At 40.5% G+C, this 21,708-nt stretch overlaps 1 protein-coding gene across 1 annotated transcript in view; it reads right to left on the bottom strand.

Moving 5' to 3' along the window:
- mfng (MFNG O-fucosylpeptide 3-beta-N-acetylglucosaminyltransferase) overlaps positions 1 to 18,557 on the bottom strand; it is a 29,744-nt gene extending 11,187 nt beyond the window's left edge. Inside the window, exons 1-4 of the mRNA XM_005951226.3 lie at positions 17,798 to 18,557; positions 10,950 to 10,995; positions 9,556 to 9,658; positions 3,719 to 3,872 (exon numbers count right to left, since the gene is read on the bottom strand). Coding sequence (XP_005951288.1) covers positions 3,719 to 3,872; positions 9,556 to 9,658; positions 10,950 to 10,995; positions 17,798 to 18,181 — 687 coding nt within the window. The 5' untranslated portion in view covers positions 18,182 to 18,557. The remainder of the gene's footprint in view (positions 1 to 3,718; positions 3,873 to 9,555; positions 9,659 to 10,949; positions 10,996 to 17,797) is intronic.
- Positions 18,558 to 21,708: the final 3,151 nt, after the last annotated feature.

Below are 21,708 nucleotides of genomic sequence, written 5' to 3'. Positions count from 1 at the left end.
GAGCAGAGAATGTGACACGAGGGAGACGGAGAGAGTCATTTCAAGAAACGAATGAGAGAGACTGTAAAGTGCAAGAGGGAAGCAGAGAGAGACAGAGCACGACACCCTATTCAGAGAGCATGCTGGAGTCGGGATGCTCTTTAACTCAATAGCAGCATTAATTCTGTAAACTCAATAACACACATGCACACCAATGTAGGCGCACGTGCGCCGCACACACTCATGCACACACACGAGGACATGTGTATTCAGAAGAAGATGCTGCTGACCTCAGGGGGAGCCCCTGCAGCAGTGGAGAGTGAAAATGAAGAAAACAGAAGGGATGGTATGGATTTTGAATGGCAGCAGTTAACCTGACTTGGGTGAAACTTGACATAAAACCGATAGGAGCAGCTTCAGCTTTGTTTTACTGTTTAATGGTGCCTGCAGAAGACCAGCAAAGCCAAAGATCAAAAAGAAGAGAAAGAAGAGAAGCATGATGGATAGACAAACGAAGGAAAGGAGGGGAAAAGGAAAATGACCATCAGAAAAGAGGGTTTTTTTCATAAGCTCCTTGTGTAAATTACATGTGATCTAAAGACTCCAGCAGTCCTTGACAGGGACGGTGTCCTCTGACATCAGCTGCTCTCTCTGCTGTGTGAGCAGGAGGGAAAACCCTGGCTGCTTTCATTCATCTCATTTTTAGTTTTCCCTCTTGATATTGGAAATCTTCACTCTGTGGTGACCCATCCTCTTACCTTTACAGCAGCAATATTTTTTCATCTCATCTCTAGGATTTGTTACTCATTCTATAATCAGCACCACTGACATGCATAATGCTAACAACTTACTTTATGTACCATAAAAATAAAATGTTGCCATGGTAATGATCATGGTAAGAGATATGTCATGATGACCTTTCTAGATGTCTTCTCTAAGTTCCCCTCACTGAGCACACAGGACAAACTTATGTTTAATGTGCTGATGCATCACAGTGATCTGAACTCTGTCACCTTTTGACATTGAGTCTAATAACTGAACTGAATTAGTCATTAATTCAGCTGAAATTTGAGGACTGAATGTCGTACTTGGTTCCTGTAGTGCTAACTACCTGCTATAGCATTAATTGCTAATTGTTTGTTGGCTCTAAGGAAACAGTGGGACAGCTTATGTGGAGGAATAGAGAGTGAAGACACCAGCATGAAGAGAAACATATATGTGTATATATATGCAGGTTTTACACTCATGTTTTCACTAACCACGTGAAAATTAATGTGACATCAGATCATCCTTCCTGTATGCCTTCCTTCATACAGGAAGGAAAGTGCTTGCTCATAGGGGGTCATATGATTGTTGGGTTTTTCTCTGTATCTATGAAGCACCTTGAGGCGACTTTTGTTGTGATTTGGCGCTATATAAATAAAATTGAATTGAATTGAATTGAACTGTAAGCGAAGCGCCAGTTACAGCAGTCATTTCATGCAGCGCTGTAACATCAGCAGGCAGTCGCATCTATCTAAGCCCGCCGTTAAGGCGCAGGAAGCCGCCGCAGCACTCCCCTGAACAATAGGTGTCACCACACAGAAAACACCGTCGTACACTTGTCTCTTCTGTCCAGCTCCAGGGACGTGGCAAGCAACTGCAAGATATCATATTGCAGATCTACATTTGGTCAGTCAGCTTTTTCCATAAAGGCTTGCCATCTGTGGAACACACTTCCAGCCGAAATCAAATTGATTACAGACATCAGATCCTTTACATTAAAGGTTCAAATCTGGTTAAAGGGAAATCCGAGATGTAGTCATTGGATTGATGATGATTTTAATTTTATTTTAATTTATTGTCTATTAATTGTAATTGTATTTATGATGTAATTTGGTTTTATGAAAATGTATGTTTTATTGTAAAATATATCGATTTTGATTGTAAGCCCAACAAGGGACAATTGTTGAAAATTAGCAATAGCTATGAACTTATGTGCGTTACATCAGTTTCGTATTTTTGTACTTGGACTATGTTAAACTGCACTGTCCCTTTTAAATAAATAAATTCAAATTCAAAAACACCATAAGGCTCCAGTAACACAGGCTTAGAGACTGGGAAAAATGTCTATTCCTAAACTGGTTAGTAAGTGATTGCTGGCAGCCGCAAGGTAAAATGGTTTCAGAGGTACGAGGTGCTGCAATGAATAGTAAATGGACTGATTCTTCTACAGCGCTTTTCTACTCTCCCAGACTTCTCAAAGCGCTCTACACAACATGCCACATTCACCCAATCACACCCATTCTTACAAGCACTTTATCTATACTCAGTGCTATCTAAGTACATTCACACTCCGATGGATGCATCGGAGAGCAACTTGGGGTTAGCTCCTCCTGAGCTACAGCCACCCCCAATGAAAACATCCATGCCATTGATTTGATTGCTAGTAGATTGGCTGGAAGATGCCGGCTTGTCTGAAAGCCTCAGCGCTGTGCACTTTTACTCTGAATACAAACATTCTCTATTTCTGGGTTCATCACACTCACTACTAGTTTGTGAGTGGTTGCAGATATGTAACTTCCAGCATGGGGGACAGTATGCACACAGCGTCAGATGAAAGACGTGAACACAAGCAGAAAAGCACTGAATCACAGCTGACCTTGTTCACATACAGCTACCGGTATAAATGATTTTGTTTTGTTTCATTCGTGTTCATGAGTGGACAGATTCCAGCTGAACAGCTAAAACCCTAAAAGGTCATAACATTTTCGTGGTTCTTTACTCCCTTTTTTAACTTTCCTTTAGTTTTTGTGAGACTCTTCCGTATGAGTAAAGCCAGTTAATGGAAACAGTAGGATGGTATCATTAATTATACTAATGGTTATAGCTCGTGTCTAAAATGATTTTTTTAAGTACAACAAATAAATATGAAGAGAAAGCTGCTGGTATTACTAGCAGGGAGCTCAGTTTGGGCTTTTACACACTAGCAGAAACCCTTTGTTACATCCAAATAGCAATAAGCCTGACCCAATTAAACATGTTAACATGTGATTTCTTGAAATTGGTCCTGTAACCGTTTCCAGTAAGGATCAAAACTGTGAAAATATTTCTGGTGGAGAACGCATTAAAGAGTCGAGCACTCTGTGGGTATTAGTCGAAGCAATTAACCTTTCCAGAAAGAAGCTGTTCACTATCACCGCAAAACAGAGCGAAAAAGGGACACCGTGAAACAAGGACAGAAGGAACGAAAAAAGAATCCATGGAGTGAGAGAGCACAAACCGGAGAAACAGTAGGGTTGATTTAATAACAACAAGCAAGCAAGTGACATAACAGCAAATAAGAAAACATTGAAAACAAAGGAGGAGAGAAGGAAACCAAGATGGAGAAAGATAAAGAATCTCAGGAGGCTCACTGGAAAAATGAAATCTGCGGACGGCCATCCTGCTCTAATCAATGATCATTCCACATTAATAAAATTGAGTTTAGAGTTGCATCATGCTGTGCTACAAAGAGTATTTTTTGAGTGGTTGTCAGTTTCCGTCTTTAAAATGAGATGTACTGAACGTGGAACTGTAACCAAAACCTTCATGTTTTCGTCCCTTTTTGCATATTTAAGAGATTTTTTTTCTTCAGGGTGCAGTTATATGCTCCTCACTAGATCACGACTTCAGCATGTACTTTGCAAAGCTCAGCCAAGTCCTAGTGCTAAGGTTGACTCTGCCAAGAAACCTAAAATACTCATGAGTGGTATCGTACCGTTGCGTTGCCCTCCAGCAGTTCATGAGCAGTGATGGGCTTGTCCAGGCTCGGCTTGCCCACGTAGATGTCACCTTCCTGGGGGAAGGCTGACAGCAGCGAGAGGAGAGCTTCTGGGTTGACGTAGTTATCATCGTCCACATGACAAAACCACCTGAGGAGCGATCGGTGAAAGAAAAGGAAAAATATTCAGTTAAAATGTAACCATGGTGCTGGGTTTATAATAATAGTTTTCTCAGCTTCGCTCCGTTTCTCCTGTTAACATTTGCAATCAGGCGGAAAAAAATCTGAAGACTAATTTTCTTCTTTGTTGCTTCCACTCTTGCAACAGAGAAATGAAAAAAGTCTTACCTAAGTAATGCATCGTGCATCTGTACTTGAAATGGCGATACCTTACACTGACTGGAAGAGGAGAAACGGAAGCGGGATGAAATTCCTCAAACCAAGTGTGATCAATGCTGTAACCCCAAGTCATCTAGTTACCCATATGCATATATTTACTTGTGGTTGGATGCCACAGCAAAAATATGAGATTTTCTTTTAAGTTTGATGTTGACGTATATTTTAGGACTCCATGTGAAAAATAGTTGACCTTTGGGCATATAAATATCCTGAAGCCCTTGCAAGCCTATCTTCATTACAGACATTGAAAAGAAAAAGGTTATGTTGGCACATAGTGCCAGATACTTCATCTAAATAGAGAACTGACAGCCACTTAACCACAAGATTTACAACAGAGACCGAAAAGCATTTGTATGTGCTCGTATCCTGCTGTTTGTGTTTATAGACATCACTGATAGGCTTTACCTCGAGTAACCAACAAACACAGACCCAGAGCTTGACTCAGCGTGTAGTCTTTTAACAGTCTCACCAACTTGTAAATGTGACTGTTAAATTCATGAGATCAGGTGAGAGAACAGAGAGAAAAGACACCTGGAGTCACAGCAGTCTGTAAACTATTCATATCACAGTTTACAAGGTACAGCATGTGAAAAAGAGTTTTTATGGGACTCTGTGCTGTGCAATGAGAAACTAAGTAGTAAGTACTTAGGAATTAAAGCAGTAAGCAGCAGTCAGGTGCTGCTGATCAAGTGCACTTGATTAATTGATCCTCAGCGAGTACGAGCACCTCTATAGAAGCAGAAGGTTTGGCAGTTCGCTGGTGTGGAGCAGACAATACAAACAATTTGAAGTCCATCATTTGTGCAGTGAGAAAAATAATTCACAAACAGAAAACATGCAGCACAGCTGCCAGTCTTCCCTGGAGTCAATGTTTCAGTAAATTTATCCCAAGGTCAAAAAATGCAATTCTCAGAAATATAGCAAAAAAAAAAACAAACAAGCACTACAGCTCAGATGCCACAGGCCTCAGGTACCACGTTCAATGTTAAAGATCACGACAGCACAAACAACCAATGGCTTGTTTGGAAGGGTTGCAATCCCTTTCAATCCCTACTTTTAGGCAGAGTCACAAACTTATTTAAGGAATGTTTTTCATCAGATTTACTTGAAATATTTTTGTGTCCCAATTAGTATTAGAATTAAAGTTATGGCTCTATCCCCACTCATTCAGACAGTGTTCTTCATGAGAAGGATGTCATTGTGGCTCAAGAACGCCTGTGAAGCAAGATATCATGTCCCTTTCAGAGGGAACTTAATCTTTTTGTGGAAGAAGAACATGATGAGGTACATCTGTAATAACTTACTTCAACTTCTAGTTAACTTTTTCAGTTAATGGTAGTTGTTAAGGTCACATGATAAGAGATAAGGTTGTTTGTGTAATGATAACTCTTGGTTATCTTGGCAGATCATTCCATGTGATACTGTCACAAGAGCTCTGGAAAAGCTAGCAAAGAAATGTTGAATTTGGGCATTTTTAATGGGAGAAGATTTAAGATCTTCTCCCATTTTGAAGCTTTTTTCATCTACATTTGTTTTTGTCCTCACAGCTTGAATTGCTCTGTGAGTAATCGAGCTGTTTGATTTTTTCTCTGCCATCTTAATGACTGGACATGATGTCAGAGCCTCATTCCAAACCAAACAGGCTTGCACTGCAACATCAGAGTCCAAATTACAAAGCTGCTGGTACCAAACTGAAGTGCTGCCTTGTTTCCTCTGCCATCCTTATTGCTGCCCAACAACAGAAAAGACTTACTTCCAAACCGAACATCCTCACTTCCCTCTTGAGTGGGACTTGAGTGAAACTGGGGAGGTTTGTAAGTGTGCCTTGGAACCAATTTGAAAACATTTTCACTGCCATTCTAATAATGAACGCCCCCCCCCCATTCACTCCCACCCCAAACACAAGCTGTTAAGTTTCATTCATTTTTCCATAGATCAGTATCAACAGATTGTCAATACTTTATATTGTACAGCAGCATCAAGTAGCGTTGTCTCGTGCATATTCAAGTCCCTAATAAACAAACTTTTCAGTTTCTTGGAAATATTTTAATCCTGTTTTTTTCCTGCTTCTTCTTCTTCTTCTTCTGTGATTACATAATGAACAAAGAGCTAATAAATACAACAGTGACACAAGGGTAGCCTGCACTGTGTGCTAATGCAGTGTTCGAGACAACGCATGAAATTGGAAAAGATGCAGACGAGAGTGTAGGGGATCATACATCATCTTCATTCTGGGCCCATTAAGAGCAGATTGCATTATTTTAGTTTTGCCCCAGTTGAAAGGTGTTATGGATAGCTGACAGTGACTGAAAGGTGTGGATCAAATAAGCTCAGTGAACACAGAGGAGGCTCAACGCTGTCAGACTCAAGCCTCAAACTGAAGCAACCAGGGCACGGTTAATTTATCTGAGAAGTGATAGTGGGTGAATAATTCGTTTGGCAGCTATTGACTGCACATCCATCTAATGATGTTAGCTATTACAGAATGCAGTCATACATTTATCTAACTAATTAAGCAATTTCTGTATATCTGTTTGCCGGTTTTCCATCGATCTCAACATCCCCTTCAAACTTGTGCCATGTGTACTGCTAAGGACACTAGTCAGAGAAACGTAGAATCTGACTGGTTGTTCCCCCCTCCTTTGTCCCCCGGTTTCCCCTCCCTCTCCCCTTCAGCAAGGAGTTAAACAGTCTGATGGCGTGTGGGACAAAGGAGTTTTTAAGTCTGTTGGTCCTTGACTTTGGGAGAAGCAACCTGTCACTGAACAGACTCCTCTGGTTGTTTATGGCCGCGTGCAGAGGATGCCCAGCATTGTTCATAATGTCCAACAGTTTCTTTAATGTCCTCTTCTCTGCAACTGTCACCAGATTATTTGCATTTTTCTGGGTAATTTTGAGTATGTCTTACATTAAGAAATGATGGGAATGTTTTCATTTATTTATTTATTTTCTCCCCGTTTTAATCTGTAGTGGTTCAGCCCAGAACCTATTTGGGCTGCGGCTTAACCGATTAACAAATCAGCCAATACCACCATGTTAAATGTTAACTGGTCAGCTTGCATATTTCCTGAAGGTGTGATTGGTCCACTTGGATTTTTTTCTGTTTCCTGTTTTTTATTTAAACGCAAACTGTTTGACATTTTGCAATGACCCTGATGAAGGCTGAAACGCATTGGTCACTTAATAAAGCTGTTTCCTAATACTTTAAGTGTCGCTGGAGTCTTCACATCATCAAGCATCAGCATGCTGTTTGGGCTTCCCACCTACTGCAGTTGCTAGAATACTGCCAAACAACTGTGCGTAAATTGACTGTTACAGTACCCAAGCCAGAGCCTCCAATTATCAAACCACAAGACATAAATTGCTGTATGTCAGGATATGTCAAGACCTACTTAGTCCCAATTACCTAGATGCCATTTGGGCAAACAGGGTGCTAGTTAAAAGTAACTACTTCAAAACTGTGAGAAAATCAATGTGAAATAACACACTACAAGAGTGCACCGGCTGTCCTTTCTCACCAATACGGTGAAGAAGAAAAAAAGTTATTATGTTTGTCTAATCTATGTCACCTGATGTCTTGGTAGAGTATTTAACAGAGGAGATGAAACAACTCCAGGCCTCGAAAGCAGGTATTCTTCAGGTTTTAGATGTGTCCTTGATCCAACACAGCTGATTTATGTGGTTAAATTACCTCCTCAACATGTCTTGAAGCTCTCCAGAGGCCTGGTAACAAACTAATCATTTGATTCAGGTGTGTTGACCCAGGGTGATATCTAAAACCTGCAGGACACTGGCACTCGAGGCCTGGAGTTGCCTACCCCTGGATTAGAGAATATGGCTTGATACCTTCTGTGAGGCAGAAACCCTCTGTGCTCTTAAGATTAGGCTTTAAACTTTCCTTTTTGATAAAGCATATAGTTAGGGTTGGATCAGGTGACCCTGAACCCTCCCTTAGTTATGCTACAATAGGCCTGGGCTGCTGGGGGCTTCTCACTGTGTATTTCTTCTTCACTTAACTCCTTTCACTGTCTATGTGTTTATGTGCCACTCTGCATTTCCAAAGTGTGTCCTTTGTCCTGTCCTCCTCAACTCACGCCCATCCCTGAGCCTGGTCCTGCTGGAGGTTTCTTCTTGTTAAGAGAACCCACGCAAACACGGGGAGAACATGCAAACTCCACACAGAAAGACCCCGGCCTGATGGTGGAATTGAACTCAGGACCTTCTTGCTGTGTGGCAACAGTGCTAACCAACGTGCCACCGTGCTGCCCAACATTCAGCCCCAACGTTGTCTGAATGTTGGGGCTGTATTATTGTAGGGTCTTTAGTTTACAATATAAAGCACCTGGGGTGATTGTTGTGACTTGACACTATGTAAACAAAAATTAACTGAATTGAACTGAATCAGTGACTTATGAAGAATGTGGAACAGGAGCATATAATAATATCAAGGACATAAGAGTATCTGCATAGGGAATGAAATGTCTGCCTTATTTAAGGAGACAGAACTGTTTAAAGAGCTTCTTGCAACACAAAATGATGAGGCAGAACAGGAGACTACTATCGTTTGCACAGAACTCCCACAGATGCAGATTTGTCCCAAATAAATTAAACAACTCAAAGACAATCTTAGTGTTAAAAACACTAAGAGGAGGAAGGCTCAGACAGACTTATCACAGCAGGTGTAGGGCTGTACTGGCCCACATTCACAGAATGCTACAGGACCAAAGATGATATTTGAGAGGAGGACCAGTGCCGTCTCCTGGCTGAGCACAGACAGACCACATCAGTACTTCAGGCACAAAAGGACATGGAAAATGAAAGTAGCCAGGAGCGCAGGAGAAACTTCCAGGCTCCTACAATCAATTAGAACCCTGAAGGAGAATTTTGGTGCAGAGGAAAAAGCCACAGATGAATGGATGGACAGACTCATTCATTTAAAACAGCAGATGGAAGAAGAAATGAAGGAACCAGAAAAAGGCAAAGAAATTCCTCCTCTTTCAAAGAATTCCAAGAATTTCTAAACAAGTCTGCCCTCCGAACCTAATATTAATAATATTTTTAATTATATTCATTTTATTACAAATGCATAAAAAATAAAAACATAAAAGGCTGTTCTTCATACCTTTACAAGTTGGACAGCACTGCACAGAAAAGGTAGTTAAGATGATCGATTAATGCACAGGTTATGCTTAAATAAATTCCTTTAAAAAAAACTCCTCAAAGATTACTGTTGTAATAAGTGTGACTGTAATAATCCTCACCTCTGTTTATGCCTCTATAACCCTGGAACATAATTTACTTCTTTGATTTCTTGCCGCACTAAGTGCTGCTGTAACGGTCTGATTTCCCCACAGTGATCATTAAAGTTTGCAATCTTAATCTGATCTTTAAAGCCGGTGCAGAGAGGGTGTTAGACAGACCGTAATCGGGCTCACCTCTTGTTTGAGGCCATGAAACCGTCGTACTCTGCAGACATCTTGCAGGACAGAGCCTGCTGACTGTGATCAGACTGGCAGTCTGTTACCACCATGTTATAACCTGGTGACAGAGACAGACAGAGAGAGATGAGGAGATAGAGAAGAGATACTACTGGATGCCATCTGTTTCAAAGCAGTTGCACATGGTTGGGTGTATTGATGATTATACCATTCTGCATGGTACATTATTTTACCATCAGCCATGATCAACCCTGTTTGTGATTGACAAGTGATATTAGAAATGGAGAGAAAATATAAAGATAGAGATGTGTGTGATAGAGAGTGAGGAAACAATATAACAGGGGTGAACAGAAGAAGGAAAAAACTAACAAGCTAACAGCATGAGTAGACAGCTCAGCCTCCACTTAACTTATCTATTTAAGACACTCCACGATATTTAGGACCCAGATTGAAAGGATTCCCTTCAATTTACCCACAGGAGCATTTGTAAAAAAACAGTCACTGATGTAGGGTGATGAGGTCTGGCTTGCAGTCTGCCCAGTTGTCATTTTTACTCGGCAAAACAGACTAGAAATGAGAGGCCAGCTGGAAATCGAAGCACTGTTGAAGTCACAACAAGCATTTACAGAGTTGGTTAAGCCAGGGCTGTGGCTATGGTTTGGGAATTTTAGTGTTTGTGACTAAATAATTGATGAAGTTACTGCTGTTGTGCCACATGAGTAAATGCATGCGCCTCTCTCTGTATGGGCATGCTCATATTCATCCTTCCTAATACTCTTAGGGGAAAAAAAGACTTCCAAAAACACAACTTCAGCTCCTGTGAGGTTATGTTGCATTCATTTTTGGTGACTCTCACAACATCTGGGCACATCTGGATTTATTGCTGCTCGATTAATATCAAAATGTCTGATTTTAATGTAAATTTTCGTTGCAGATTGTTGGAGAGTCCTTTAACTGCCTGCCTGCAGTCTCCCCTTTGTGTCACATGTTTATTGCTGCAGTATGAGCAGTGGTGTTGACAGCGGGTGTTAGTGGCAGACTTTAAAGAGCAGCTCAGGAGCAATAACAAAATATTTCAACAGGGGATGCCTAAGGCAGCTGCCTAGTTATCCTGTAGCCTTGGGTAAGAGTTATGGGTCACTTCATCTCATTCCTGTGTGCACGCCAGTATTAGAAGTCTTCCTGATGTCTGTGGTGTTGCATTTGTGCACTGTGGCATTGTCATCTTGAAACAGAGAATGAGCTTACATATTTAAGGTTGTGTGCGCCAGCATTATCTGAGAAACATCCCATATAAGGAATGGAAGACACATTTGCATGCGCCCACATATATAAATATTCTGATTTAAATCTAAATTTTTGTGTGAATGAGATTCAAGATTGCTGCTTACCTTCTGAAGTTAGGTCCACATCCTCTGTGTCTGTGAAAATGAACGTCTATACAAAAGAAAAAAGGAAATATAAAAGAAGATAAGGAATTAAAAACAGGAGCTTCGATTGGTTATCTGTCTTCTTCTCAACATCTGTAACACATCATCCTGAAGTACTCTCATTAGAGAGCAAGAACACAAACACATCATATACTCACAAGGATCAATGGGATCAATGTGATGGAGCAATGCGACGTGACAAAAACAAGGTTCCCTGCTGTGAGCTAAAACAATGAGTCATTGTACACACACATACACACACAGCATCATGATCCAGAGTGGTCAGAGCAGCACGATATGGCTGAGTCAGTTTCTTCTTTGGCAGACCCCCATATCACTAGATAGATAGATAGATAGATAGATAGATAGATAGATAGATAGATAGATAGATAGATAGATAGATAGATAGATAGATAGATAGATAGATAGATAGAAGAGCAATACTGACATCTAGTGGTGTGAAAATGTCAGCTCTATTGTCACAGCTCGGCTGTCTCAGGGCTGTCACGTAGAGATTGACCAGTTACACTAACAGTCAATGTAAAATCAGCTATTAGCCTAGCATGCATGTCTTTGGACTGTGAGAGGAAGCTGGAGTACTTACAGAGAACCCACACAGGCACGGGGAGAACATGCAAAACTCCACCCAGAAAGGCCCCAGCTGGAAAGGGCCTGACATTCTCATTGTAAGTGATGGTGCCACCCACTGCACCAATATGCAACCTGTTTTTTCTTTCCTTCTTTTCCTCATTATTTACAATTTTACAAAACACCACAATGCAGAAATGCTCAGATATAAGCAAAGTTGCAACTTTTCTTTTGCTCTGCTTTTGGTTGAGCCACAGTGAGTGTCTCTGGGGAAACTATATTCAGCACCTCCGTTATTTCACCAGGAGCCTCATTTGCCTTTTTGTTTCCTTTTTGTCTTTTAACTGTTGTCACTCCTACAGAAAGACGTCAGACACTGAAAACACTGCACTCTTCAGTATTTATTCTTTTGCTTAGGGTGTGCAGGCTTCTCTTGTTCAACACTGTTACTGCTTCCATCATTCCTCTACCACGCTCTCTCGTGGAGGTGCAGCACTATGTAGATTGCAGTTGCACTAATACATGTACACACAGTATGAAGCAGTTAATATGAACATACACCATTGTAATAATAATAATTGCTTGTTATAATGTAATTAATTAGCAAAAATGTTACAAAATCGGAATAATATTGTATTATGATCATATCGGATGATGTCTGGTAAGTCCCACTTCTAGTTAGTGAAGGCAGGGAGTTGTGAAGGAAGTGTAAAATGTGAACGAGAGCTCCAAAATTAATCCAGTAAGTTAACTTTCAGTCTATAAAATTGTGTAAGCTTCCAGGGAAATGCCATACTAGTGTTAATTTGAGGTAACTGTGCAAATTCATGTGTTTAAAAATGGCAGGCTCACTGTCTGACCGTTTTACTAGCTGTGATTATGTGTATTTTTCTCTGTATTTACATTAAAGTGAGTTTCCATAATATCCTCTCTGCTGCATTCAAAGAGAAAGGCTTCATCTATTCTTAAGTACACTGTTTTATTATAGCATCCCAGTCCATCAATCAAATTATAATATTCTCTATTCCTCTCGCTCTCCCGTTCTCCCTTGAAGTGACATCAAACAGCCTCTAAATCATTACTTTGGTCATTTTAATACAGCTGGAGTTCTATCGCCCCCTCACTAGTTCTCCCAAAGGCCTTTTTTAACCTTTTTTCATCCCTTCCTGTCATCTCTCCATCACTGAAGCAGGAGAAGGAGGAGTAATGAGATACCAGGATCAATCCTCCCCCCCGCTATCATCACGACAACCACCACCACCTACGCCACTAAATCCTCCAGAGAAAATTTTGCCATTACAATTAGTTTCCCCACCTCTGGCCATAACTCAAACTAAAGCACCTGCACTGAAATCAGTCAGCCTGGGACGAGGAACGAAAACGACATAGCGTGCAGTTGGAGCGGCTCGTAAACAGAGTTTGCAGGGACGTTTCACTGAGGTCAGGTGGGAATGCATAAATCTGAACTTGTTTTTCACACTCTTAAAGGGCTATTAAGTAAGATTTGTACCACCCCATAACACAAAATGACTGCAATATATCTTAATAAGGGCTCTGATCAATATTTCAGTGATTCCTTTGTAGTATGATGATGATAATCTGGCTTCTGAATCGGACATTTGGATGCTCAGTCTGTTTAACTGTGGCACTCTGAGAAGCTTGAATGGGAAATTTGTTGAGAGTAGAAGGGGGCAAAATCATTCTATAATTGTTATGGCCAAACTGACGCTGATACCAATGGCAGTTTTTGGGGATTAAGAAAAAATCTGAAATTATGAAACCAGGCACAGGGTCACACAGCTAGCCTTCAAAATCTAAATGAAATTGTTAAATTAAATTAAGATTTATGCCACATGCAATAACTATTTATTAACAATGGTGAATGGGTGAATGAGACGAGTTGTGTAAAGCGTTTTGAGTGCTCTGGTACAGTAAAAAAGCACAAAATAAGAACCAATCCATTTACTATTTAACATAGCAGAAACACAACCAGGAGACATAACGTGGACACAAACCACTTTAGCCACAAGTGGATGGATATGTTGTTATTCAACAAGTAACAACAATGTAAATGCCTCTGAATCCAGTAATAACATATGAGATACAGTATGTCGAGGTGCTGTTATTAGCAGTGTACTGATTCTAGTAATTATGCTATGCAAGGCTACTAGCTTAATTCTTCAATCCTTTTGCCCCATCCACACTTTGAAGTTGACAGTTGGACACCAGTGGACGTTACTACAAAAATGACTACACTACTACAAAGTTTAACACCTTTCTTTGGTTGTAACATTGTTGCTACTCACTTCCTGTGTGGATGCAGCCTTACACTTGACATGAGACTGGTAACATTCTCGCATGCTGACTAACCGAAATAACAAAACCAAGAATAAATTGCAGTTAAAACGTGCACAATATATAACCTGAACCACAGATCTGATAGCTTTATCAGTGAACTTAGTTTCAGGTATAAAACACTGAATCTCCATTAACAATTTAGAGTTGTAAGGTGAAATACCAATGATTTACTAAAACTAGTCTATAAGATGGCAACTGTCAAGGAACAACACACAGTGTAGCACTTTGTATCTATTACAGCATAGTTAATTATTTTTTATGACCGTGTGTCTGAATAATGCGCTACAAAAAAGGCACTCAATGTTTAATAGAAATAACAGAAGTCAAACATATCAAATGTTAAAAATCCTCATTTCTGTTGGATTAAAATGGTTTAAAATGTGATTTAAACATTTATAAAATAAAGAGACAGGGGCATGTTTACCACTGTGTTGCATCACTTCTTCTTTTGACAATCTGCAAGTTTGGGACCTGAGATGATGATTTGTTGTAGCTTTTAAAATGAGATGCTCTCCTGTTTTTGGTTTATACTACAATGCATGCTGCTCAGTAGTTAGGGGCATTCTTGTTTCATAATCCTTCATATACTGAGATATATCTTAAAAGCAGGAAATTTAGTACCATAACACTTGTGCTTTGATGATATATTTTCTTCAACATTTATACTCCTGAAAAACTCCACCTTTCTACATTGCTCATTTTACAGTGTAACAACTATTCGAAAACTTTTTTGACGGTTTGCTTTAAATTTTTAATGAGATAATTCTTCTCTGTGCATCACTCCAGATCAAACTTTCCACTCTGAATGTGAAATATCTCAGCTTCTACTGGATACATAGCCATAGAGTACACAGGAACAAAACATTTTACAGTTTTTTACAGACGCTAGGACACATTTCTCAATACTTAGGTCACTTTTGCAAAACTCCTCACACAGTGAGCACAACAGAAGTCTATGTGGGCTAAACTGAGGATCAGTTATCATTGTTTTGGCACAAAATGCATTCAATGACTACATCTCTCAAATTTCATGAATTATTTTCTCACTCAGACACAACAACTGCCAAAAATCTTTGTACGTACAGGACATTTTGCATGTGCTTACATACTGTTTTCAAAACTGTTAAACTTATGGCCAAAACAATAACACAATGCAAAACTTGAAAAGACAGCAAAATCCAACAGCAATATTTTATTGAAACATATTTTAAATCTAAAAATGCAGTTTAACCAGCCACAGCTGATTCTCATTGTAGATGAACATCTACACAGGTGTTACTCCTTCAATTTTTCAACTCCTTCAATTCTGGCATGCCAGAAGATTCTTTCCTAGGTGTATTGCCCTAGATGACATAAGATGTGATGTGGATGAGAACCTGTGGCCAAATGGAGAAGACCGAGTAGATTAGCATTACTATTGTATGTGTATCAGTGGATGGTGTGTATACAAATTCTTGTATTTTGGGATTACTTAGTGCAAAAAAATAAAAATACATAAACAAATATTAACGAATTCTGCATGATGTCTGATTCATTCCAGTAACATATATTGAAATTATAAACAGAGATGTGTCCTTGTTTTACACAAGAAAACACTGTGTAATGCTACATGTTGTTAGTGTTTTTTAGGTCATTGTTTTGTGGGTGACAAAGTGTGTTTGTCGGCTGTCAACCTTTGCTAGTGTTCTGGAAGAATGAGTTTATTTGAGACCTGAATGAAGTGTTTTGGTAGTTGTAGTGCATTTTGAATGTGAAATGAACTGCTTTGCCAAGCTGACGGTCAGTTAGGAGGATTGTGTGAAGTGTTTTGCAAAAGTGACCTAAGTATTGGGAAATGTGTCCTAGCGTCTGTAAAAAACTGTAATATTAGCCATTTCTCCATCCACTTATATCTGTTTCCACCTCTGAGATCATTTCTGTTGTTGGTGCTGAAAGATGTGATAGAATTTTTTGAAGATCCGAAGCTAGACTGAGGCCAAGATCATATTAGGGATTATCACAATGTATTTACTGTTTTAGGGCTTCCAACAAGCTGTTGCCAGCTGCTGTCACGGAGACAGTTTCTGTCTGCTTCCAGGTCTAAGCAGATTAGCTTCAATATTTTGTGGAAGCTGCTGCCAAGCTGGTTGACTTTTCACCCCAGGTGTGTGTGTGTGTGTGTGTGTGTGTGTGTGTGTGTGTGTGTGTGTGTGTGTGTGCATGTGTGTGTGTGTGTGTGTGTGTTGAGTGTATGGGGTTCATTCTGTTCTGCAATCAGCCCTACACTTCCTTTTCTATGACCAGCTTCCGTTTTAGTATTGTTAACAGAGTCACTACACGGCGGCTGCTTCCCCTCGGCTGAGACAGCCTGCCTGCGCAGCTTCCTGTGTATGCGTCTGTATGTTTTCATCTACCACTGGGTGTGTAGTTGCATTTTTGTGCCATTGGTAGCTATAGATATACATATATATAGAGATGAAGATAAAATAAACTATAGGGCCTGTGTGTGTTGTGTGTGTGTGTGTGTGTGCTGTGTGTGTGTGTGTGTGTGTGTGTGTGTGTGTGTGTGTGTGTGTGTGTGTGTGTGTGTGACTGTGTGCAGGCACTACCATCGACAAACGCTAAAGCAACATTTTGTTTTGTGTTTGCAAAGAGAAAGAGGAAGAGTATAAACCAAGGCGTCTTTAAAAATGTCTTTCAGCACTCCGAGATGTGAAAAGAAAAGAAGCTAACAGAAATGTGCTTCCTCAGCTCTTTCATCTGGTGTCAAAAAGGAAATGAACTCTGTATGTACACTCTGTACACTGTATGTGTGTATTTAAATAGAAGAATCCTGGAATTTTAAATAGTGAAACTGCTCACTGACTTGCATATTTGACAGCACTGACACACAAACAGGCACAGTGGTCAATGAAAACCTCTAAGCCGATACAAGCGACTCAGAGTAACTTGGGTTGTTTCCAGAACCTAAAGGAAGTCTGATTTTAAAGGTCAGGTTAAGACAACTCAAACATCTTTAGGCTGATGGCACTGAAGTATAAGATAGATATGTTCCTGAAAAAATAAATATATTGTATTGTATACATGCCAGTAACTAGTTTTCTAAGTATAGTAACAGAAATTACCCAGATGAAGGAAAAGGGTGAAAAAAAATATCCCAAACCCCTTTGAAATTCTGCACCACAAGTACCACCACTGTTGTATGTTCAAAATGTTGGATGAGCTGTAGCAAAAGACTTTTAAGCTGAATACCCAATACCTCACAGATCAGGCTTTCTAACAGGTTTGACACTCTATGCCAATATTTAAAAATAGACCCTTACATAGTCGTGAAGTGAGACGTGCAGACTGTAAAACCAAAACAGAACTGATTTCTTTATGTTACTCTCTGTTTGTTTGGGGTGTTTTTCTTCATGCTAGTGGGACAAGACTAGCATGAAGTGATAAACAAAAGAAACTAAATTTAACTTTAATGAGCCATCAGACCTGCAGCACCAGAGCAGAAAGGAAGTGAGTGTTTTCACTTCATCTTTAGAGTCATGGCACATGGTTTGACAGATCACATGTTTACTTTTTTCTTCTTTGTTTTGCCTGAAATATTTCTAAGAAATTAAACTCTTGAGCTTTACGTGTTATATCAGTTTCATTCTGTCATACCATTATAGGATTAATAAATGCATTGGAGTTCCTCTTTTATCTGTTTTGTTCACGGGTTCGGTTAAATCAACAGCTTCCTGTGATTGCGTAAATATTTTTAAACGAATGTTCTACTAAATATAGGAGAGAGTTTAAATCTTTTTTAAAAATCTGGTGGTTTGCTTGAATCAGGAGCTGCTGTGTGATGAGAAGAGTAAGATGTTTCAGGAAACAGACATCACACTCACGTGCGCTTTGGTTCTGGAGATCCAGGTCTCCAAAAGAAGCGCGAGGCGCGTCTTGTGGAACCTCCCGGTGGTTTTCACAGCTATGTAGACGTCCTCCACCTTCAGTTCGGGCTGGCTGACATGTGCGTCCTCGGGCACCGAGCGACCTCCATCGGCCAATGCTGTTTCGCCGCTGCTTCTGGTACTTTTCGCCGGGTTCTGCGCGTCCCTGACCAGGAAGGTAGCCTGCTGGATGGTCCGGTGGTGGATCGCACCGGGTGATGGATGGTGAACCACTATAACTTTGGGAAGGCTGCTGGTTCGAAGCTGAAAATCCACGTAGAGAATGATGAAGAAGGTGAAAATTAAGACAAGCAACCTCCGGCGTATCCATCTGTTACGCATGGTAAAGCAAAATAAATTTTAAAAAAGAATCTCAGTTAAATGTTGTAGGTCATTTAAAACGTGCTCTTAGGCGCCTTATTTAAAATCAACGTCATTTTTTTTAAGTTCTGGGTTAATTTCGTAACGGGTCCTCCATCACTTCTTCGTCTTCCTCCTTTTTTACAGTTCCTGAATGGCCCAATTAACTGATAATTCTCACAAGTGCAGCTTCAGTTTCAGAGTCGTGTCAGTCACACACACGATCAGGGTCTAAACTCGTGTCTGCTGTGATCACATAGGCAAAAACTCGCATTTCCTCTCATTTTGTGCAAAAAGCCAGAAGCGCAAAGATGTATTTGACTTTCCACTTGCAGCTCTGCGCTGTCGCCACTGTCAAGCTACAAGGAACCAGGTAATAATATTTCCACCCGCCGCTGTCAAAATAAAGCACATCCGGTGAGGATCTGCATAGCAGCTTAAACATGCCTCATATCAGGGGTACAAGACACAGCAGGATATCACGACATATATACTTGACATTTACTTTGCTTTTTGAACCCCTGTTTCTCTTGTAGGTGTACTTCAAAATGCAAAAAAAAAGTTTATATTTTGAGGCAACGCAAATAACAGCAAAGTGGAAAAGAAAGTTTAAAGATTTTTTTTAAATTCCTTAAAATGACAACATAGCTTTTTGTCATTTACAAACATTCAGACTCTTCAGAAAGTCTCTATATGTGTATGAAAATGAGCTTCCTGTCAGCAAACAGTAGGCAAGACTGTCAGGACTGACATTCACAAAAGAACAATGATCTGCATCTATTATAGAACACAGCAGGAAGCTGTGCTTCAAGAACAGGGGTTCTTGAAGCTCAGGGCTTGACAAGCAGCAACCAGGAGTGAGCCGGTGCATACCTGGATGCCCATTCCCGGACACAAAGAACCACCCATGTCTGAGGGTGTCTGCCACTGACAGGGGGAGTGGTGGGGGGAGATAGGCCTCCATACCATGGAGGGCCTGAAAGGTGGCATCTGATACCCGACCTGACATATAGACACAGACAAACAGGCACACACAGATACAAACATCCATTCCCACCCTCATTCACTCATATGCAATTATTCAGCTGTCACCCAACGTGGAGACAGACATAAAGAGACACTGTACACACAATCACCCAAGCGTACTCTAAGCCCCAGGTGTAGGTACCCTTGCTCCTGGAGGGGGAAACTGCACCCAGACCCAGGTAGTGTTACCCTTTTCCCTGGGGTGGAGAGAAGCTGTGCCAGCTCCTGCGCTGACCCAAGTAGACACCTCCATACTCTGCAACCCACCAGGGAAAGGGGGCCCATGCCCATCCGGGGCCCAGTTCAGCAGCGCCGCCCGGCCCCACAGAGCCCGGGACAGCCCACCCGACCCCACCACAGAGAAAACTGCACCCACCCCATCATCCACTCGTCCTTCAGACTACGCAAAACAATAAACACCCAGGCTGAGTTCTTCCTCCACCTCTCCTATATCTCCCCCATCTCCACCACAAAATGCTTTTGTTTTTTACGATTGGTCCATGGTAAAACAAAATTTTTATTTTATTTTTTAAAAAAGGACATTTTCTGTGAATTAACTCAAACTTTCTGCTTTAAGCACACTATGACCATGAGCTACAGAGCTATGTTTTCTGTAATTTTCCACATTTATATTTTACAGTTTACACCCAAAGATTTATGTTGACACATTTCTTTCGATTACTACATCACTACATTTATTTAGTGTGTGAAAAAACAAAATACTGTTATACCATCACATCTTTTTCTCATATTAAAGCATCTCAACTAAATGTGTAGTTGAAGTCCCTTTCACACTAGAGCAGTTTCACTACTCCAGCACACTAAACAGGCTGTATGTGGCCCCACGATGTAAAATGAATTTAAGTTACCTGGTTTAAGAATTAACCCAGCTGATCCTGAGCGTGTTATGGACTTCTGAAGCAGTTTTTATTGCAATCCAAACTGTGAAGACAGTTCACTGCTGACAATAAATGTTTACTTGTCATATCACTCTGTATACAGCTGACGCATGATGTAATCAGTTTTCCTCACCGGTTGTAGAGTTAACTGTGTCGTAGATTTCCTTTTAAAGGGATGAAGATGCCATTTTTGACCATTTTGTTTGCCTTATATCAAACAAAATGGTATAAGGCTCTGATAAGCTGATATACACTCTGATAAGGCCATATCAGAGTGTATATTAATGTAACTGTGTAATTCAAAAGGCAGGAATAGTATCACACCAAAAAAAGCTCTTAGCATTCCTCATTTCCAACTATTATTTAGGGTTAGGGCTTGGTTGTGTTTTAGCTGCATGAAAAACGAACACATTTTCAGAAACTAGAAGCAGATTTGCAAAGAATCTAATTTACTGTCCATGTATCTCTAAGCTTTTGCTGCAACTAATCTAATCTAATTCAAACATTTGATACATTTGAAGGATAAAGCTTTATTTGAAATAATTTTTTATCTGTTGTGAATCTTCTTCACCTGATCTTTTTTGGGCCATGTCCTATATTTTTCTGAAGCAGAATCGAAACAAAACAAAACAAGATGTTCACTTTTGTTTTTGGAGAGGAACCATCAATCTCTGGGTCTAAGCTGATAGTGTGCTGTTTCCTGGGCTGCTCTCTCTGGAGACTGTCGCCAAAGAGGGAAAGGTTGATACAATTAATTCACCTCAGACCCTCATCGCCACCTTTGTTTATTTGTCCTTTCTCAGCGTTCTCACCTTACATCCATCCCTCCAACCCCCCTCCCTTCTCTCAGTCTCTCTCTCTCTCTCTCTCGCTCCCCTCTTCTACTGACCACCTGTTTTCCTTTTCCCCACTGCTACCCGACGCAGAGAGGACCAGCCCACCCCCCCAACCCACTCCTCCTGGTCCCGCAGGTAAACCAGAGACGCCCAAGGCACACCCTGGCCAGGAAAGACCCAGGATCGCCTTACGGCCTAGCTGAAAAGTGCTCTTTCTAAGTAAGTACATCGCGGCCCCACTTTGAACAAAGAGCCAGGGGAGTCAAGGGACCAGACCCTCTTTCAGGGCTTTGTCTCTCTGCCTGCTCTGAGCTCAGAGTCAGACACTGACTTGGACTGAACTCAAGAATTCAGATTGGAGAAAAAAAATCACAAACATGCAGGCAAGAAAGTTTAAAGAACTAAGAAAGAGTCTTTAGAGGCCAGGCATTAATTTTACATTTTAATTAATCTGGACATCAGATTCGAAATTCAGGTTTCTAAATACGAAGATTTTAATGGTTGTTTAACAGCTACTGAAACAAATGAAGGATAAATAAAAATTGGAAAATGACAGCACATCACTGAAGAGGAAGCTTTACTAAGGCAGCTATTTCTGTCCTAATGTGGATAGCCAGAAGTTCCCCACATATCAGTGCTTTTAACTAGCTTACAGAGCTAATCTAAGGTCCCACTAACAAACAAAACCCTGCAAAGGGAACCACTTAACACTAGAGGCAGGTAAAATGACCTGACATGTGTGTGTGTG

Source organism: Haplochromis burtoni, unplaced genomic scaffold (assembly GCF_018398535.1).
Source record: "Haplochromis burtoni strain Fernald_Lab_line unplaced genomic scaffold, NCSU_Asbu1 Contig_904, whole genome shotgun sequence".
Lineage (NCBI taxonomy): Eukaryota > Metazoa > Chordata > Actinopteri > Cichliformes > Cichlidae > Haplochromis > Haplochromis burtoni.
This window is presented reverse-complemented; position numbering and strand designations above follow the sequence as displayed.